At 39.6% G+C, this 15,177-nt stretch overlaps 1 protein-coding gene across 1 annotated transcript in view; it reads left to right on the top strand.

The window, feature by feature from the left end:
* PARVA (parvin alpha) overlaps window positions 1-10,262 on the top strand; it is a 34,579-nt gene extending 24,317 nt beyond the window's left edge. Inside the window, exons 11-13 of the mRNA XM_005426120.2 lie at window positions 1,083-1,184; window positions 1,964-2,036; window positions 5,326-10,262. Of these exons, the coding sequence (XP_005426177.1) occupies window positions 1,083-1,184; window positions 1,964-2,036; window positions 5,326-5,402 (252 nt within the window). The 3' untranslated portion in view covers window positions 5,403-10,262. The remainder of the gene's footprint in view (window positions 1-1,082; window positions 1,185-1,963; window positions 2,037-5,325) is intronic.
* The last annotated feature ends 4,915 nt before the right edge of the window (window positions 10,263-15,177 follow it).

Below are 15,177 nucleotides of genomic sequence, written 5' to 3' on the forward strand. Positions count from 1 at the left end.
ACAAAGAAGACCCTCACCAATCAAGCATCTAAAACAGTTTTGTATCTCCATTAGCATAAAAATTAATTGGTTGCTGCCAAGGACCTGCTTGTTTTGGTCAGGAAGGGATTGTGTGCACTTGGTTTGCTCCAGTGCCAGGCTGAGCAGTTGTTTCCTGCCTACCTTTGCACAAGCACATGGGATGACAAAGCCTCCATTCAGGGGGAATTCGGGAATTCTCCAGAGCAAAGCTGCTCAAGTGTATGGGCAGCTGTACAGCTGGGCTGCAGGCTTGATTGCACCACAGAAATAATGTGCTGCATGCTCTTCTGTCTTGTTCTCAGCTGCTAAATTGGCTGAAAAGAAGCTAAAAGAAAAGCTTAATCCTGCTGTATTAATACCTCCCCATGTGAACAATTGCAGCAGTTATCATAAGAAAATTATGGGGTCAGGCAGGAAGGGATGGGATCTGCACTATCAAAAAAACCCAGGTGTCTTCAGGTCAGGCTTTATTTTATGTCTTGGTTCATGTTATTAAGAATCTCTGCTTTATTTACACACCTACCAAGCTGATAGAGATTTTTCAAAGGTAAAATTAAGATTTAGATGGAAATCGTGTGTAAAGGCTTTCAAAAGGGCATTCCCTATTTCTGCTCATTGCATCATTTACCTTGAGGGAAAACATTCAAATGTACCTAGAAACTCCTTAAGCATTTATCTGAAACAGCATTCTCTGAAATGAGAGGTTGTATTTCCATCAGCTGAAAGAAAATCACCTGCCTCAGGAAGGTGATGGATTGATAGACCCATAGACCTGATGCCACTAGGGTAGGAGTGAGAGGCCTGTGACAAAACCACAGAAACATGGAATGGTTTGGGTTAGAGGGGGCCTTGAAGATCATCCAGTTCCACTCCTCCTGCAGAGACACCTCCACCAGATCAGCTTGCTCAGAGCCCCATCCAGCCTTGGTCAGTTCCAGGGGTGGGGCATCCACTGCCCTGGGCAAATCTGTTCCAGGACTCCATTGTCAAAGAAAAGCAGTGAACTATTTTTCAAATAGTTTTCAATAGAAAATGTACTGAGAAATGTTTTTTTTTTTCAGTTTGCAGATGGAGTGTACTTAGTCCTGCTAATGGGTCTCCTGGAAGGCTATTTTGTTCCCCTGCACAGCTTTTTCTTGACTCCTGACAGTTTTGAACAAAAGGTAACTAGACTTAATTTTTCTGTTAAAAACAAACGCATAGATATGTCTAGTTGTAGAAGGATAACACAAACTTTTGTGCATAAGTTTGATGCTAATAGCTGAAGTCAAGAAAGGACCGTACTGGTAACCATTTCCAAGTATTTAAAAAAATCAGTATTAATACCTAGCTGGAATGAAACAGAAAATTATATTAATGATGGGGTGGTTAGCAAGTATTAACAGATTTTGGCAGCCATTGTGTGGTGCTGTCATTATACAAGACCTACTGTTCATTAACATATATAGGATTACACACAGGCACTGATGACAGAATTGATTTTTTTTGTGCGTCCAAAATCCAAGAATTTAATGTTGGAAAGGTTTAAAGGATTTTGGAAGCATAAAGGCATATATGTACAATGTGTCAATTTAAGACCAACATTACATCAGTGTCTGTAGCTATCCAGGCAATTCATCTGTCTGTTCAAGACAAGAGCACTTCAGGGTCCATCATGTTCCAATTTTTGAACTCGTAGGAAGTGGGCTGTGCTTACTTGTGAGTAATTTTATTATGGGTTGTGTTAGTTCATGTTAACTTTCAATTACCTTTATCTTTCTGCAACCACCGTCACCCAGAAACAGCAAAACAATGGATTGTCTGGATTCCAAAGACCAGATCTACAGAGCCCTGACTATTTTTTCCTTTTGAATATCTGGATCTGCAGCTTTAAATATATCTTGTCTTGACCATTTGCTCTGTACAGAGTTCACAAGAGTGACTGCCTCTGTTGTATTGCCAGGTTGTCAATGTATCCTTTGCATTTGAGCTAATGCAGGATGGTGGATTGGAAAAACCAAAGCCAAGACCAGAAGGTACCCATTCTACCTTTTTCGTATCTCCTTAAAAATTTGTGTGAGCTCCCGATCTTACAAGGTTACAGTGTGGCTAAGTAAAGGTAAAGTTAATCCAGCAGGAAAAGGCAAGGTACATTTTGTAGTGCTCAAGGAACTCTGTATTTTAAATGCACTTTTTCAAAGGTTGTAATGCTTCCTTTTTTCATTGGCCAAATATATGCAGTAATACTCTAATATTCCCAAAAGAAAAACAGTTGTGATTGGTGTCACTGGCAGATGTCAGTTGCTCCAATTGCTCCATTTTCCCCCATCTCACATTTTCACGCTAAACCTTGAGTATTCCAGTAATTTATAAGATTTTCACAAATGAAGGAGATGTTGTGGAAGTAGAATTTCAAATGTTCACATACCTGCCTTTGGATGCAGGACCTAATAATGCATATTTAAATTAGTTGTAGAGCTGGGGACGGACAGTAGAATGTGCTTCAGTGAGGATAAAGGGTTTGCTGCTGACTTTGGGAGCACTGGGATTCCACTCCTCTTTGTTCCTACACATACAGTGTTTAAATCCAGCTTTTCAGGCTGGAGACACAGCCCTTGAGTCACCAGGGTAATGGGTATCTCTTGTAGTTCCTCCTGTGAGGAGCTACCACTTCTTACCGTGCAGGAGCTGGGTGTGCAGCTTCTCCTCCCCTCTTCCCACCAGGAATGATGTCTGGGCTCCTGCTGGTTACCTGCCACAAAAATCAACATAGCTGTGTCTTTTCAAGACCAATTTCAGACTTACATTCCGTGGTGCTCACAGTCTTTTCCTGCCACAATATTGGATTGTCATTCCCTGAGGAGCTGACATAAGCTCATGTCAGAGTGTCGCTTCTAACAGTCAGAACTCTTGGGAGATTCAGGCACTGCTTGCTGGATCAGGTTCTGCTCCATTCAGGGTTTTTTCCTTCCCTCCCAACTTCCAGGCTATAACAGACACACACACACACACACACACAGAGAATAATGCATCTCAGGATCGAGCCTGTGCATTAAATCTGCACCTACTTAGCCTGATATTTTACTTCTTTTGACTGGTTGAACTCTTATCCACAGTCATGCTTAGCTGTACCACTGGTGAGTGTATCACAAGCCTTTATGTCTGAAATAGTCAAAGTGAGAATGAGGAAACAGAGAAATTGAGGGATCCAAGTAAAACACAGAGTATCTGTGATCCCTTACTCCCCATGGATGGTTTAAAATTCTTATGGCATTTAATTTTTCAGGTATTTATTGCTCTAGGGGACAGCTAATTTTTCCAGTATAAATCAAGCCATAAGGATATTTCAGCATATATAAGACATTTCTTGTGCAATTATTGAAATGCTTAATATGAAACTTCCTGCCCAAAGTGAATGGAAAAACACATCTGTTTTATGTGTTGTTACATTGGGCACAATGCCCGTACTTAAAATTTCCAGTGAGCAAAAGAGTATTGAAAAGGATCTTACCCTAAATGTGTACACTAAATACTCTTTGAATTCCTGCACTGTTTCTTTGAGGTCCTTGAGGAAAAAATATGCTGAAAAGTGCTTTAGAATATGAAAAACATATTTAGTGGGAAAAAAAGAATGCAGTTAAATAAATGAGTATGAAAACCAATGATTTTTATGGGGTCAACAGTTTATTTGGGTTATTTGCAATATAATCGAAAAGGTCTTAAAAAGCTTTCTGTGACCTTTTACTTTAAGAATGGCTGGAACATTAATTTGCTGAAACTATAATGAATTCATTTGCAGTTTGAGCTTTTTCAGAGCTCCCTGCAATGTGTACATCAAAGCCAAACTCGGGTTTCTCTTTTAGAAACTTGCAACCAGTAAAATGTTACATGTGTTGGTCAAACCCATGTAGCAACGGGAATAACCCATCTTTCTCTGGGAATGTGCTTCTTTTACTTTGAGCCCTTCTCTGGGATTTCATTGTGGTGGTGGTGGTATCTTTTTTGTGGTGGTGTCTTTGCAAAGACCTAACAAAGTTACTTCTTTAATAATAGAAGTTCTGTGTTTGGAAAAAAAGTAATTCTGCACCTTGCTGCTGGCCTGAAAGAGGAAACTTCCAGTGTTGCATGCAAACAGTATTACAGATTGCAGTGGGATCTTGTGGGGGCAATGCACCCTTCCTGCAGCTTTTGGCATTTCCTCTTCATTTTATACCAAGCATTTTTCATCTGATTTATAAAGAGCCACAAACCAATGCTGGCTCTGGTTATATGACCAAGGCCCAGAATAAAATCTAGCCTTGAGTGTTTCCACCTTTTGTCCATGGATGTAAATTCAATGTCTTTAGTTGGCACACTTACCAGGCATAGGTTTGATTGGATTAATTATTTAAAGTGTGACCCCTTCAGAATCTGTGAGAAACATCAGTGTAGATAAGTATAATGAATACAGAATTTACTGGGCTTACTTGGAGGTTTTGGCCAATTCCAAGAACCACAGTTAGGAATTTGAGTTCCTGTGCATTCAGCAGAAAGAGATAGGACAATTCTGATTCCACTCTGCTCTTTCTGGGGCAATTCTGAATCCCTGTTTGAGACTGACTAAAGCACTGGTGTAGACTGCTGCAGTAGTACTTGTCAGTTTGTTTTATAGATTTCTTGTGAAATAATATTGACTTTCTCAAGAACTGCTCTTTGAAACAGAAGGTATTCATTAGCTTTTTGTTTCATATAAATCCTTTACTTTAGATGTTGAGTTTCTGAGGACTGATTCAGCCATGAATGTCAGCTAACTCAAAGAATTTTCAGATGTTTGTTCAAGGAACTCTTGTATACCTAGCTTCCTTAGATCCTCTGGAAAATTTAAACTTGCCTCTAGCTATCTTGCTGCAATTGGGCCTAGTGAAGGATGTTGCAGTCCAGAGTGTGCCAAGTCCTACAATTCTTACATAAGAGGAAGCTTCCATTGGTTACTTTTTTTCAAAATCATTACTTTCCAGCCACAACTGTCTGAAGATGAAGTCATATAAGTATGTGTAATCCTGGGCACACTTTGACTCAGGAGCATCTGAGCTTGGCTGCATTTCATCAGCAGCATCCAGAGCTATTTGTATCCCTAACTAGAAGTGGTTAGAACACCAAGTTTTGAGTTGCCAGTTTGAAAATTGTGTTTTATTGATATTTCTACTCTTTTTTTCTATCCTTGTGATCAAATGTTCATGGTTATTAATGTGAGCAAGGGAAAGGAGCAGAGAATGGGCACATTTTTCTGGAAAACATTTGGAGCTAATGAAGTTACTAATTTGTCTTCCCTTGTCTTTTTTCTAGATATTGTAAATTGTGACTTGAAGTCTACACTGAGAGTACTGTACAATCTGTTTTCCAAATACAGGAATGTGGAGTGAAGAATTGATTTGAGTCACAAAGGAGTGTTGACAAAGAAAACATCATAACTAGCCTATCTTCTGTCAGTATTTCCTCTGCATCTCTATCCTAAAAGGAACAAAACCATTTAGCTGAAGAATTTTTGGTTATCAGTTGATTATTCTGGCACTACTATTTTCACAGTAGATTTAAAACTAATATAACTTATAAAGAAAAAAGGATTTGGAGGAAGGTATCTGGGTATTTTCTGGGAGAATTCCTGTCTTCATTCTGGGATAATTCAGTCTTGTCTGGGAGACATTTGTGTCTTCATACTGTTTTTAATAGGTGAAGCAATTAAAAAAAATTAGTAGGTTTGATTCAAATCAGCCTTTGGGGCCAATCATAGGAATATTCTGTACTGAGTACTTAATTATTTTTTTACATACATCTTTTTTTAATCTGGGAAGGGGAAGAATATTTTCTATCCATGATAAGACAGTTCCATTCTAATTGTGAAGAATGTGCATGGGGAGAAACAGTTAAATACATTTGTTCACATGACAGCTAAGAAGAAGAAACTTAACCTGCTGAATATATAGTTCCAGTGCTATTATTAGGCTTTAATTTTATGGGTACAAACTGAAGTGGCTACTCATTCCTTCAGACTTACTACGATGTGATACTCTGCTTCAATATGTGCTATTGAGCATTCCACAGCATCACACTTTGCAGCTTGTCACTTGTTTTTGTTCAAGGAAGAGATCTTTTTTGCAAAGAACACTTTTCAGGAAGACACACCTGCATAATACAGCTTTTCTATAATATTTGTATTATTACATCATTTAAAAAGTAGAAGAACGGCTTGTTTTTATTTTGGCAGTTTAATCACAGGATTCTCAGACTGCAAGTTTAGATTAATTGCTGAATAGAATTTAGAATTGTCCCTTTGGTTGATTTTATGATGAATGTATGTTCGTCATAATGAACTGCATAATGTTCAACACGAAAAAATAAGATTCATTTTCTAGAAGTGGTCAAAACTACTTCCATCTGCAAAGATTCTGTTACAGTGTAAAGTTCTTTGGTGATTTTACATGGCTACAAAGATTTTTTTTATTTAATTACCACAAATTGAGCTGTTATCTGTTTGCTTTTAGCTTTAACAAAGACACAAAAGGGAAATGTGAGTTGATTCTTCCCTTAGACTGGTACCAAGCTCCAGTTATGCTTCCAGAGGAAGCTGCTGGAGGCTGCCTGCATCACTTCTGAAACAAAGCGCTCTGTTGCAACCACAAATTCCTGGGGTCCTGCTTTACACAGTCAGGAAAAAAATTCCTCAGGCTGAAATTCCTTGATAACTCTTCAGAAATCTTGGGAGTGCTTAATGCAGGAAGGAGAGTTGTTAACAGCCCTCTAGTTAGAGCAGAGCTGGCTCAGGTCAAGGAGAAGCGATGGGTCAGGGCTGGAATCGTCACCAGCAGAAAGGCAGAGCTGGCAGGGACACTCAGTAACAGCTGGGTGTTACTCATGATGTAAAGCATTACATTTTTCCATTTTCCAGGGCTTTTTTTGTTTTTCTTTTATGCAGAGCTTTCCAGTACAACATTAGCACAGAGGGAACTCCAGCAATGATTTTCTGTCTTTGCTAAACGCCAGTTGATATTTGGTAATACGGTGATACTGACTTCTGCTGGGGGAAGAATACAAAATTATTTTCCTGAGAAATAATATGAACTTTTCCAAGGGAAAGTCAATATTCAATTCAAAGGACAATGCCTGGGTGTTCTCTGATCTCAGAAATTACCTGATTAAGAATATCTGAGTAAGAAGCACTCTAAATATCTTCGTTAAAATATTTTCTTACCTGTTAAAATATTTTCTTACCTCAGTTTTTAACTGAGTTTCTGAAATCAGAGGTACAGAAAACAACAGTTCTTTCCCCTTTACAGGGAGAAATAGCTGGACATTTTGACATTTTGACCTCAATGAAAATGAACATTTTCATTATAGCTTTAGTATCTGAGAAGCTAAACGATAGGAATGAACCAAACTTTTTTTGAGCAAACTGAGACAGAACTTCTCGTGTATATATCAGCAGCAATTTCAGCTTATTTTAATGTTTAACATGCAAGTTTTTCATTTGCACACCTAGTAGTAATTGTAATAGCTAATTAAAAAACAAATGATGTTTTTTCTGCAGACCATGCTCAGCTGCAACGCTTTTACATTTCAACAGTGCTGAAGGATTTTGACAGCCTTTGTTTTCAGGAGTGCACTTTCTTTAAAGAGGAGATTTATATGGGTAAAGTGAACACTGAAGCAGCTTTCTTTGCCTGGACTTGCAAATAAGTATTTCTTGTGCTATATGAGTATAACATTATTGGAGAATTATCTGTCAGGCTCCATTTCCATCCTTATAAAACATAAAACTGAGACAGAATTATTAAATCCTCATGTTGAAATGCAATTATGCAGAACTGTAGAAGCATTTAAACAATATCCAACCTTTCCACAATTATCTATCCCATGGTAAGAATTCATGTAAATGAAAATCTGCTATATAAACAACAGTGTCCTATGTAAATATAGATCCATGTGATAGTTTTAACAGTTACACACAAATAGTATATGCTGCCATGTAGGAGTGGGTCACTGCTTATATTTTTGACAGTGTAGATTTAAATAGCTATCAGATAAATAGAAAATCCAATATAGAGATTAATCCCATATAGAGATTATATCTAATATTTATTGCTTTGATTCAGAATATAAGAGAAATATAGAATACTACTGTAGACAGCTTGCTTTTCAGCAGTTGGTGTAGGCCAGCCCTTTCCTTCGGGGAATAGAAAAGTTATCTGGGCCAAATTCTGCCACACCTACATTTCTTTTATTCTTGATACACAGCAATGCACCCTGACATACTGCTGAAAGCAGAATTCTCCTCACTGTTTATATCAAGATAGAAGTTGTTTAAAGTTTAGCCAATCCCAGGTTTATTTATAATTACTTAAAATGATTAAGTGGACCCAAACCAATTGATTTAGCTCATGTGAGACATGAGCAGCCACCTGGAGAGGCCAGTTCCTCTCCTGGTCCCAGAGGGAGCCTGTGGTCTCAAGGCTGCTATCTCAGCACTTTGGATCCTAAAGCCAGCTGGGATAAATCCAAGGCCCTGCCTGAGGATCTCATGATGGTTTTGGGATCCCACCCACCAGAGCAATGTGCCTGTCTCTTATGCTGTGTCACACAAACCCCACAGGCAGCTGAGCCCACCAAAAAGTGGCCAATTCTTGGCCTGCCTTGAGTAGCAAAGAAGCAGTAACCATTGCTGCTGCTGGGGCATTGTGAAACCCCCCAAAAGAACAGTTTTCTGTGACTTCTGATTCATCCATTGCATCCAGCAATAGGATATCTGGGTTTCTTCTGTGGCTGGAGATGGGCATCCTTTCCCTCTGGATGGATCCTGGTGTGCTCTTTCAACCACACAGAACTTACTGTTTGGGGTTTTTCTAAAGAGGAGCTACAGATTTTTCATAGTGTGTCAATAAGCTGTTGTCAAAATAATTACCTAAAATCCTAATATCTTGAGTTCAGCTCCTTTCAGATTTCTTTCTCAGCTGACTGCCTGTTATTTGCCATAAAGAACAAGTCCTATAAAAAGGAACCTTTGCATAATTTTACCCAAGACACACTCATAAAGCCCAGCATTGGATTGCTCTGTATTTCTGATGGAGTCCAGACGAACCAAGTTTCCTGTTAAATGTGCTGACTGCAGAAAGCAGTTCTTTACATTTCCTAGTCAGGAGCAGCTCCATGTTACAGAGGGTAGCAGCCCTTGCAGCTCCATAGCTCAGGAATTCAAGTGGACCAGCAGGAGGTGGATAAGGTCCTAATCCACTGCAGTGAATTGTGGCAGGAAATCACCAGAGCCTCTCTTAGAGAGCATTGCAGTGCTGGGGGATGGTTGCATTCAAGCAGACCATGATAACAGGGGTATTGGTTGGCTTTTGTTCTTACTTTTTATTCTGGAGGTATGGTTTTAAATTCATGTTTCAGATGATTTTAGCAGACACCTTACTGCAAGCCACAGTGTTGTAAAGCAGAATGGCTTTTAGAAGTTTGTTTCATTAGATAAAGATATAAGTGATATTTAATATACTAGATGCCAGCCTTAGGTCTTGTTTTTGTTATTCTTGTCTTCCTCTCAAAACAACCTTCATCAATGGCCAAGCATTCAAAGAGAAAACAGTGCCTTGAAGACCTCTTGTAAGATTTTTACACTGTTACCTGTATGACTTTTGTCATTTTATTGTGAGAATTAGTGTGAGCTTTCTCTTCACAGTCAAGGTACAATTACAGACTGAAGAAATCCTTTGTAAAAAGTTACAATTAGCTTGCATGAAGATATTTTACTTTGATTTGTCACATGAAAAATTGTCATAGCACCACCAAAATTTTTAAATTACGCATACCTCAGTATCCACAGATTTTTCCAAAGAGGTTTTGAGTCATCCAACATTTACAAGGGCTAATTTTATGTATTCTGAAAATATTTTCTGTGAGATTGTTTCTGCAATAATGAGATTTTCTTTTCTGTCTAACAATTTAGTACCATGCACACTGCAACAATAATAGAGTCATTGAAACATTTGGTCCTCAATCTCAATATCAAACTAACTGAGAAAAAAGAATATTTTCAAAATTTGCTAAACATGTATCTGAAAATAATTATTAGTTAAAATGAAGCTGCATTGCCTTCAACTGCAGAGTTAGTGGCTTTCACAGAATATATGTACTCTGTAAGTAAAAGACACACTCTTGCTGATTTTTTTTCCCTGTGCTTTTCCTGAAACCTTTTGTTATGATTCACAATAAAATTTGCACCTGAAAATCAACCCTGCATGTTGTTGTTGGGTCAAAGGATGATATGTCTGACAAAAAATTAGGGAATCTGTGTGTTTTGTGTTCTCAAAACTTCCAGACCTCTCCATGCACCCAAGCCTTTTCCAGTAACCCCTTTGTGGGTGTGCAAGGTGTTTATTATTATATTCTGTGGGGGCTGGTGACAGCTGAACGGGGGTTGGCAAAAGCAATCATGTAAACATATGTTTGAAATGATTAACAGCAGCAGGTCAGGAAAATGCTGTCTTGGCCTCAAAGTAGCAAAGAACACCTTTACTTTTAACTTTGTGGTGCTGAGCACTTCAGTGGGCATATCCCAGCTGGATATAATGCAATTCTCTGCGGAGCAATTTTGTTAATTTTGAATCTAACAAAATGTTAGCAAAACATTGAAATTATAATGTCTGTGTCAGAAAATAATTGCATTTAGGAAGATTTTGAGATCTATTTTTTTATAAACGTGTTTTTGTTGCGACCCTTTAATGCAGGAGCTTCAATGCAGAGCTTGGACCTAGTCCAAAATATAGGCATCTAAAGTGCTCCAGATCGACATTTATAGCCACTGAATTACTGGCTGGAGTCCAGAAGCAGGTGTTTGATCTTTAGGTCTGCTTGTAAAGCTGAAACCACCAAGCAGAGCTGCCTAATCAACAGGGAGCACTAAAGACAGGGTGAGTTTTAATGCCAGTCTTCAATCCCAGTTTTACTCAGGGCTGGATAGAAGCAATTCTGCTTGCTTAGGATCCACATTCTCAACCCCCTACATAGGCACTTGGAGCTTTTGTCCTGAATTTTGTGGGTTTTGTCCTGAAGAACAAGACTTGCTCTTCTTCAAACATTGCAGTACAGCACAAAGGTCACGGTCTGGCTACCTCAATCTTTTCATTGCTGTTCACACAGAAAGCAAAAGATCTGGCTTTAATACCCTTCTGCAGCCATGAGAGTTACTCCTTCTCCTTTTTAGAATCCTGCAGTATGAAATGAAGGAGAAATGATGTTTTTACTATTGTTGGAGGGGCAGTGTTGATGCCTAAGCTGAACTCAGTGTGTTGAGTAATTCCACATTAATTGAGACAGAGGAGAGCAGAAGAGGGAGCGTAGCTGCTGATTAAGCTGTTGAAAAGGTGGAAAAGGATTTGGGGGAAGAACCTGTGTTCTGGGCCTCCTGTAAGTCCTACTTCTGTATTTCAGTCAATCAAAGGGTGTTAAAATTCCCAAACATATTGTGAAGAGAAAACAGACTGACCTCTGTCTTGCCTCTGTTTCACTGCAAAGTTCCTGCTGAGCTTCTGCTTTCACTCCTCTTTGCCAGAACTCTGCATAATATATATGTAGTGATGTACTGAATCCAGGCATGGTGATCAAGTACTTGTCTTGCAAGGCTCACAGTCCTGCAGGAATGCAGGAGGGAATTCTGTGCTGTGAGCTTCTCTCCCTCATGATAGGAGCAGTAGGTGTGGACTGGGGACTGAGTGCCTCTTTCTGCCCTTAAGTGGTGATGTGAAACAAGGGGCTAAGAAGTGACCACTGAGGCTGGGGTGGGTGCCCGTGCCCAGGGGCACAGGGACCAGAGGAGCAGGAAGGCTGTTAGCTCAGAAGATTTCCACATTTCTGTGGTGGAGAGGTGGGTGTTCAGCACTGAGGTAAGTGTGTGGATTTCCCAGGTGCCTGGGGGAGGAATCCTTCCCCTTGAAGTGCTGCAGGGCCATCAGCCTCTTGCCAGCATTGCAAGCTGCTTGCATGTGGCTGAGACGTCCCTCTCTGTGACAGAAACTTAAACACTTCCATGTGCATATTGTTACAATAATAGAGCTTTGAAGGCGTCAGTCCTGCATTTCTGAGCCTTCTGTACCTCCAGATCTTTCTGAACTGTTTGTTACAGCACTTGAATAGACAGAAAGGACATCATTAGAGCAGGTCTGTGTTCTCAATGGCATAAAAACCTTGTACATCTACTGTCTCTCCAAACAGTCATAACCTCCAGCCTATTTTTTTCTGTTATCAGGACAAATTAACCCATTAGCTGCACAGACTCTATTGTGAGTCAGAGGTATATGACTCATGTGAATAGAACCCATTTCTATTCTGGTTTTAATTAACTTGGCCTCCACCCAAATCCTCCTTAGAAATGAAAGATACTAGATTAGCTGAAGTGTACAACACATTTTTACGGTTTGTGCTAAACTTACGTGTGGATTTATATGAGATAATGCTACAAAAAAAAAAGATATTCCTATGAATGCAGTAGCCTGAAAGGTAAGTGACAGAGCTGCTGTATTTGACAAACTGTTAAAGTATTGGAATTAATCTGGTTGGATTGTTTGCTTTGCAAAGTGTAAGAACAAAAAAAAAAAATTTAGAATTCTAGTACATTGGGAAAATATTTCCAGTCTTAATTCAGATAATGGAAAACAAATTTGTGGTGGTTAGAATTTCAATAGAAGTACAGTCTTAAGGTGGCACTTCCCATTGTGATTTTCCTAATTTTGCTGCCTGAGATTTTTTCTTTTCTTTCTTCTCTAAGATAAAATGTAAAGATTTCGTCATATACTTGTCAGTATTTCTAATTGGGTCATTGTGCCTTCTCTTTATAAAGCAATATTAAAATCAAATAAACTCAAATTTAAATTGCAGGGAGGGTAATCTGAGCCGCTGCTTAGAGTACTGTCAAAACAGAAGTGATGCTAATTATATTTACACAAGTTCAAAAGAATCAAAATAAAACCAAGGAAACAAAACCACCCCTCTGTAATCCTGACAGAAATCAAAGCCTGAATCTTACTTATTTATCACTAAGTAAGTAAGATTTCCTTGTGGCACTTTAGGGGTTCTGAATGCAGCTGGGAAGCAGGCACTCAGAGATTGTGGTGGGGTGGGATGGCCCCACTGAGTATCTAAAGAAACAGCACAGAATAAAGGAGAGAGGCTGCAGGGAAAAGAGAGGAATGTATGTTGCTGTGATCACTTCATGGTTTGCAGCATGCTCGTGTCACAAACTAACCCAGAGTGGTAAATTAATCAGGAGTGGGCTCTGTGTGCCACCAGGTGTCTGGTGACTAATAAGTTGGGTTTCTGCTTTGGCAGGGCCCAGGTTACCTGGAGCATGAAGAGGAGAGCTGGAGGGAAAAGGTCAGGTTTTAAAAGAGGCTTAGTTTGAGGTGCTCTGAAATGAAAACTTGCATGGGGACCACTACTTCCCAGACTCTGCAGACCCACAGTTTAATTCCAGTGGCTTAGAGCACTTAATGGAGATCTGCCCTCAGCTCTGCCTGCTGCCAGTTAGTCCTGATGAAGCCCTAACTCACCTTCTCAATGCCTAAGTGGTGACATTAAGCTTTCATCAAGACAAGGAAATTAAAGGCACGTAGCAGACTCAGCTTCATTTAGCCAGAGCTCCATGTCCAGACCCAGAGATTTTTCTGTCTTGGAGGGAACACTGTCCTCCTGTGCCAGACAAGGTAGTGTGGCAGGGAATTGTTGCATTCTTCAATTCCCAATCACTGTAGAAAGCTACCCAGATGGTAGGAGGCAGAGTTAGGGCATGGATTTATCTCTTGATATTGCAAACAGTTAAGCTGCATTTCAGGGATGTGTGTATTCCTCAGCTGGAAGTTCTGAGCATTAACTTCTGAAATTCCATTGCTGATAACTAGCAATTCCATTGCTTTTCATGTTTCCTTTGCTACAGTGGATTTCTTATGCCATCATTGGTTGAGGTTGGACATACCAAACCTGTCTAGATTCCTTTTTTATGCTTATAGTCATGTCCCTCTATTGGACAGAGCTCCTTTATGTAATCTATAAAGCATTGTGGATCTACACCAGGGTGCAGAGAATGATGTGATGATTTGACAGAAATGGGCAAATTTCTCAGAGCACCTCTCCCTCCTTTGGGGATATTTGTACAAGGAAATCTGCATCAAACCTCAGGATGTTCCTGTTACCATGTGTGCTCAGAAATGGAAAAGATCCAGGGCTCTCCTTCCCTTTGTACTCAAGGAATGTTTAGTTGTGCCACTAGAAGGGGGAAGAAGCATTTGGACCCTGATGTGAGAAGGAGGATGGATCTTGGTGGGCACAACAGTCCCAGCACCTTCATTAAAATATTTCTCAGCAAACCTGTAATTTTTCTTCTGAGCACTTACAGGAATTTAAGCTGAACTATCCTGTGCTGCTGGGTCTTCAACACTTTAACCCCAGAAGTCTTGTGATCCTCTGTTCCCTCCTCCAGTGTGACACAACCTCACCCTGTAATTTTGGTGTCAAGCCCGTTAACTTCTACTGCTTCCAAGACTTCTCTCCCAATGGCTCAGTTACCCAGGCAGACCTCTGGCATGGGGAATGAAACACCAACAGAAAACTGCTCTCTTAAGCCAGACAAAATTTTCCACTAGATTAATTCCCCCAATTAAAAATCAGAAGATTTGTTTCAAGGGATCAAGACACACCTGTTATTTAAACACGATTTCGCTTTTATTACTGGCTTATTAAAACTCACTATTCTGTATGAATCAGCATTTCTTAATTAACATAAAATTCCCAAGGTCTGGTACAATTCCACCACCCACAATCCAGTTCTATGCTGTTCATCTCTATTTAGACTACATATTGCTAGAGCATGTGGGATTATATTGCATGCTGCAATTATTTTCAGGGAGGACTGTGACACTTGGGCTTGATCTTGGCTTGCTCTAGTACAGAGCACTGTTAGTATTCTATATTTATTTATAACTTGCTGAGGGGAACAACAGAGGCTGCCTGACACTCTGCACTCTCCTCTTCTTTAGATTGTAATTCTCGGATAGATCTCTCAGGAATTACAGGGAGGAGAGCTTTGCCATTTGGAGAAAAGGTCTTACAATTTAATCAGAACACAATTTTAGCAAACCAGCTAGTTCAATCAGCCAG

Source organism: Geospiza fortis, unplaced genomic scaffold (genome assembly GCF_000277835.1).
Source record: "Geospiza fortis unplaced genomic scaffold, GeoFor_1.0 scaffold590, whole genome shotgun sequence".
Lineage (NCBI taxonomy): Eukaryota > Metazoa > Chordata > Aves > Passeriformes > Thraupidae > Geospiza > Geospiza fortis.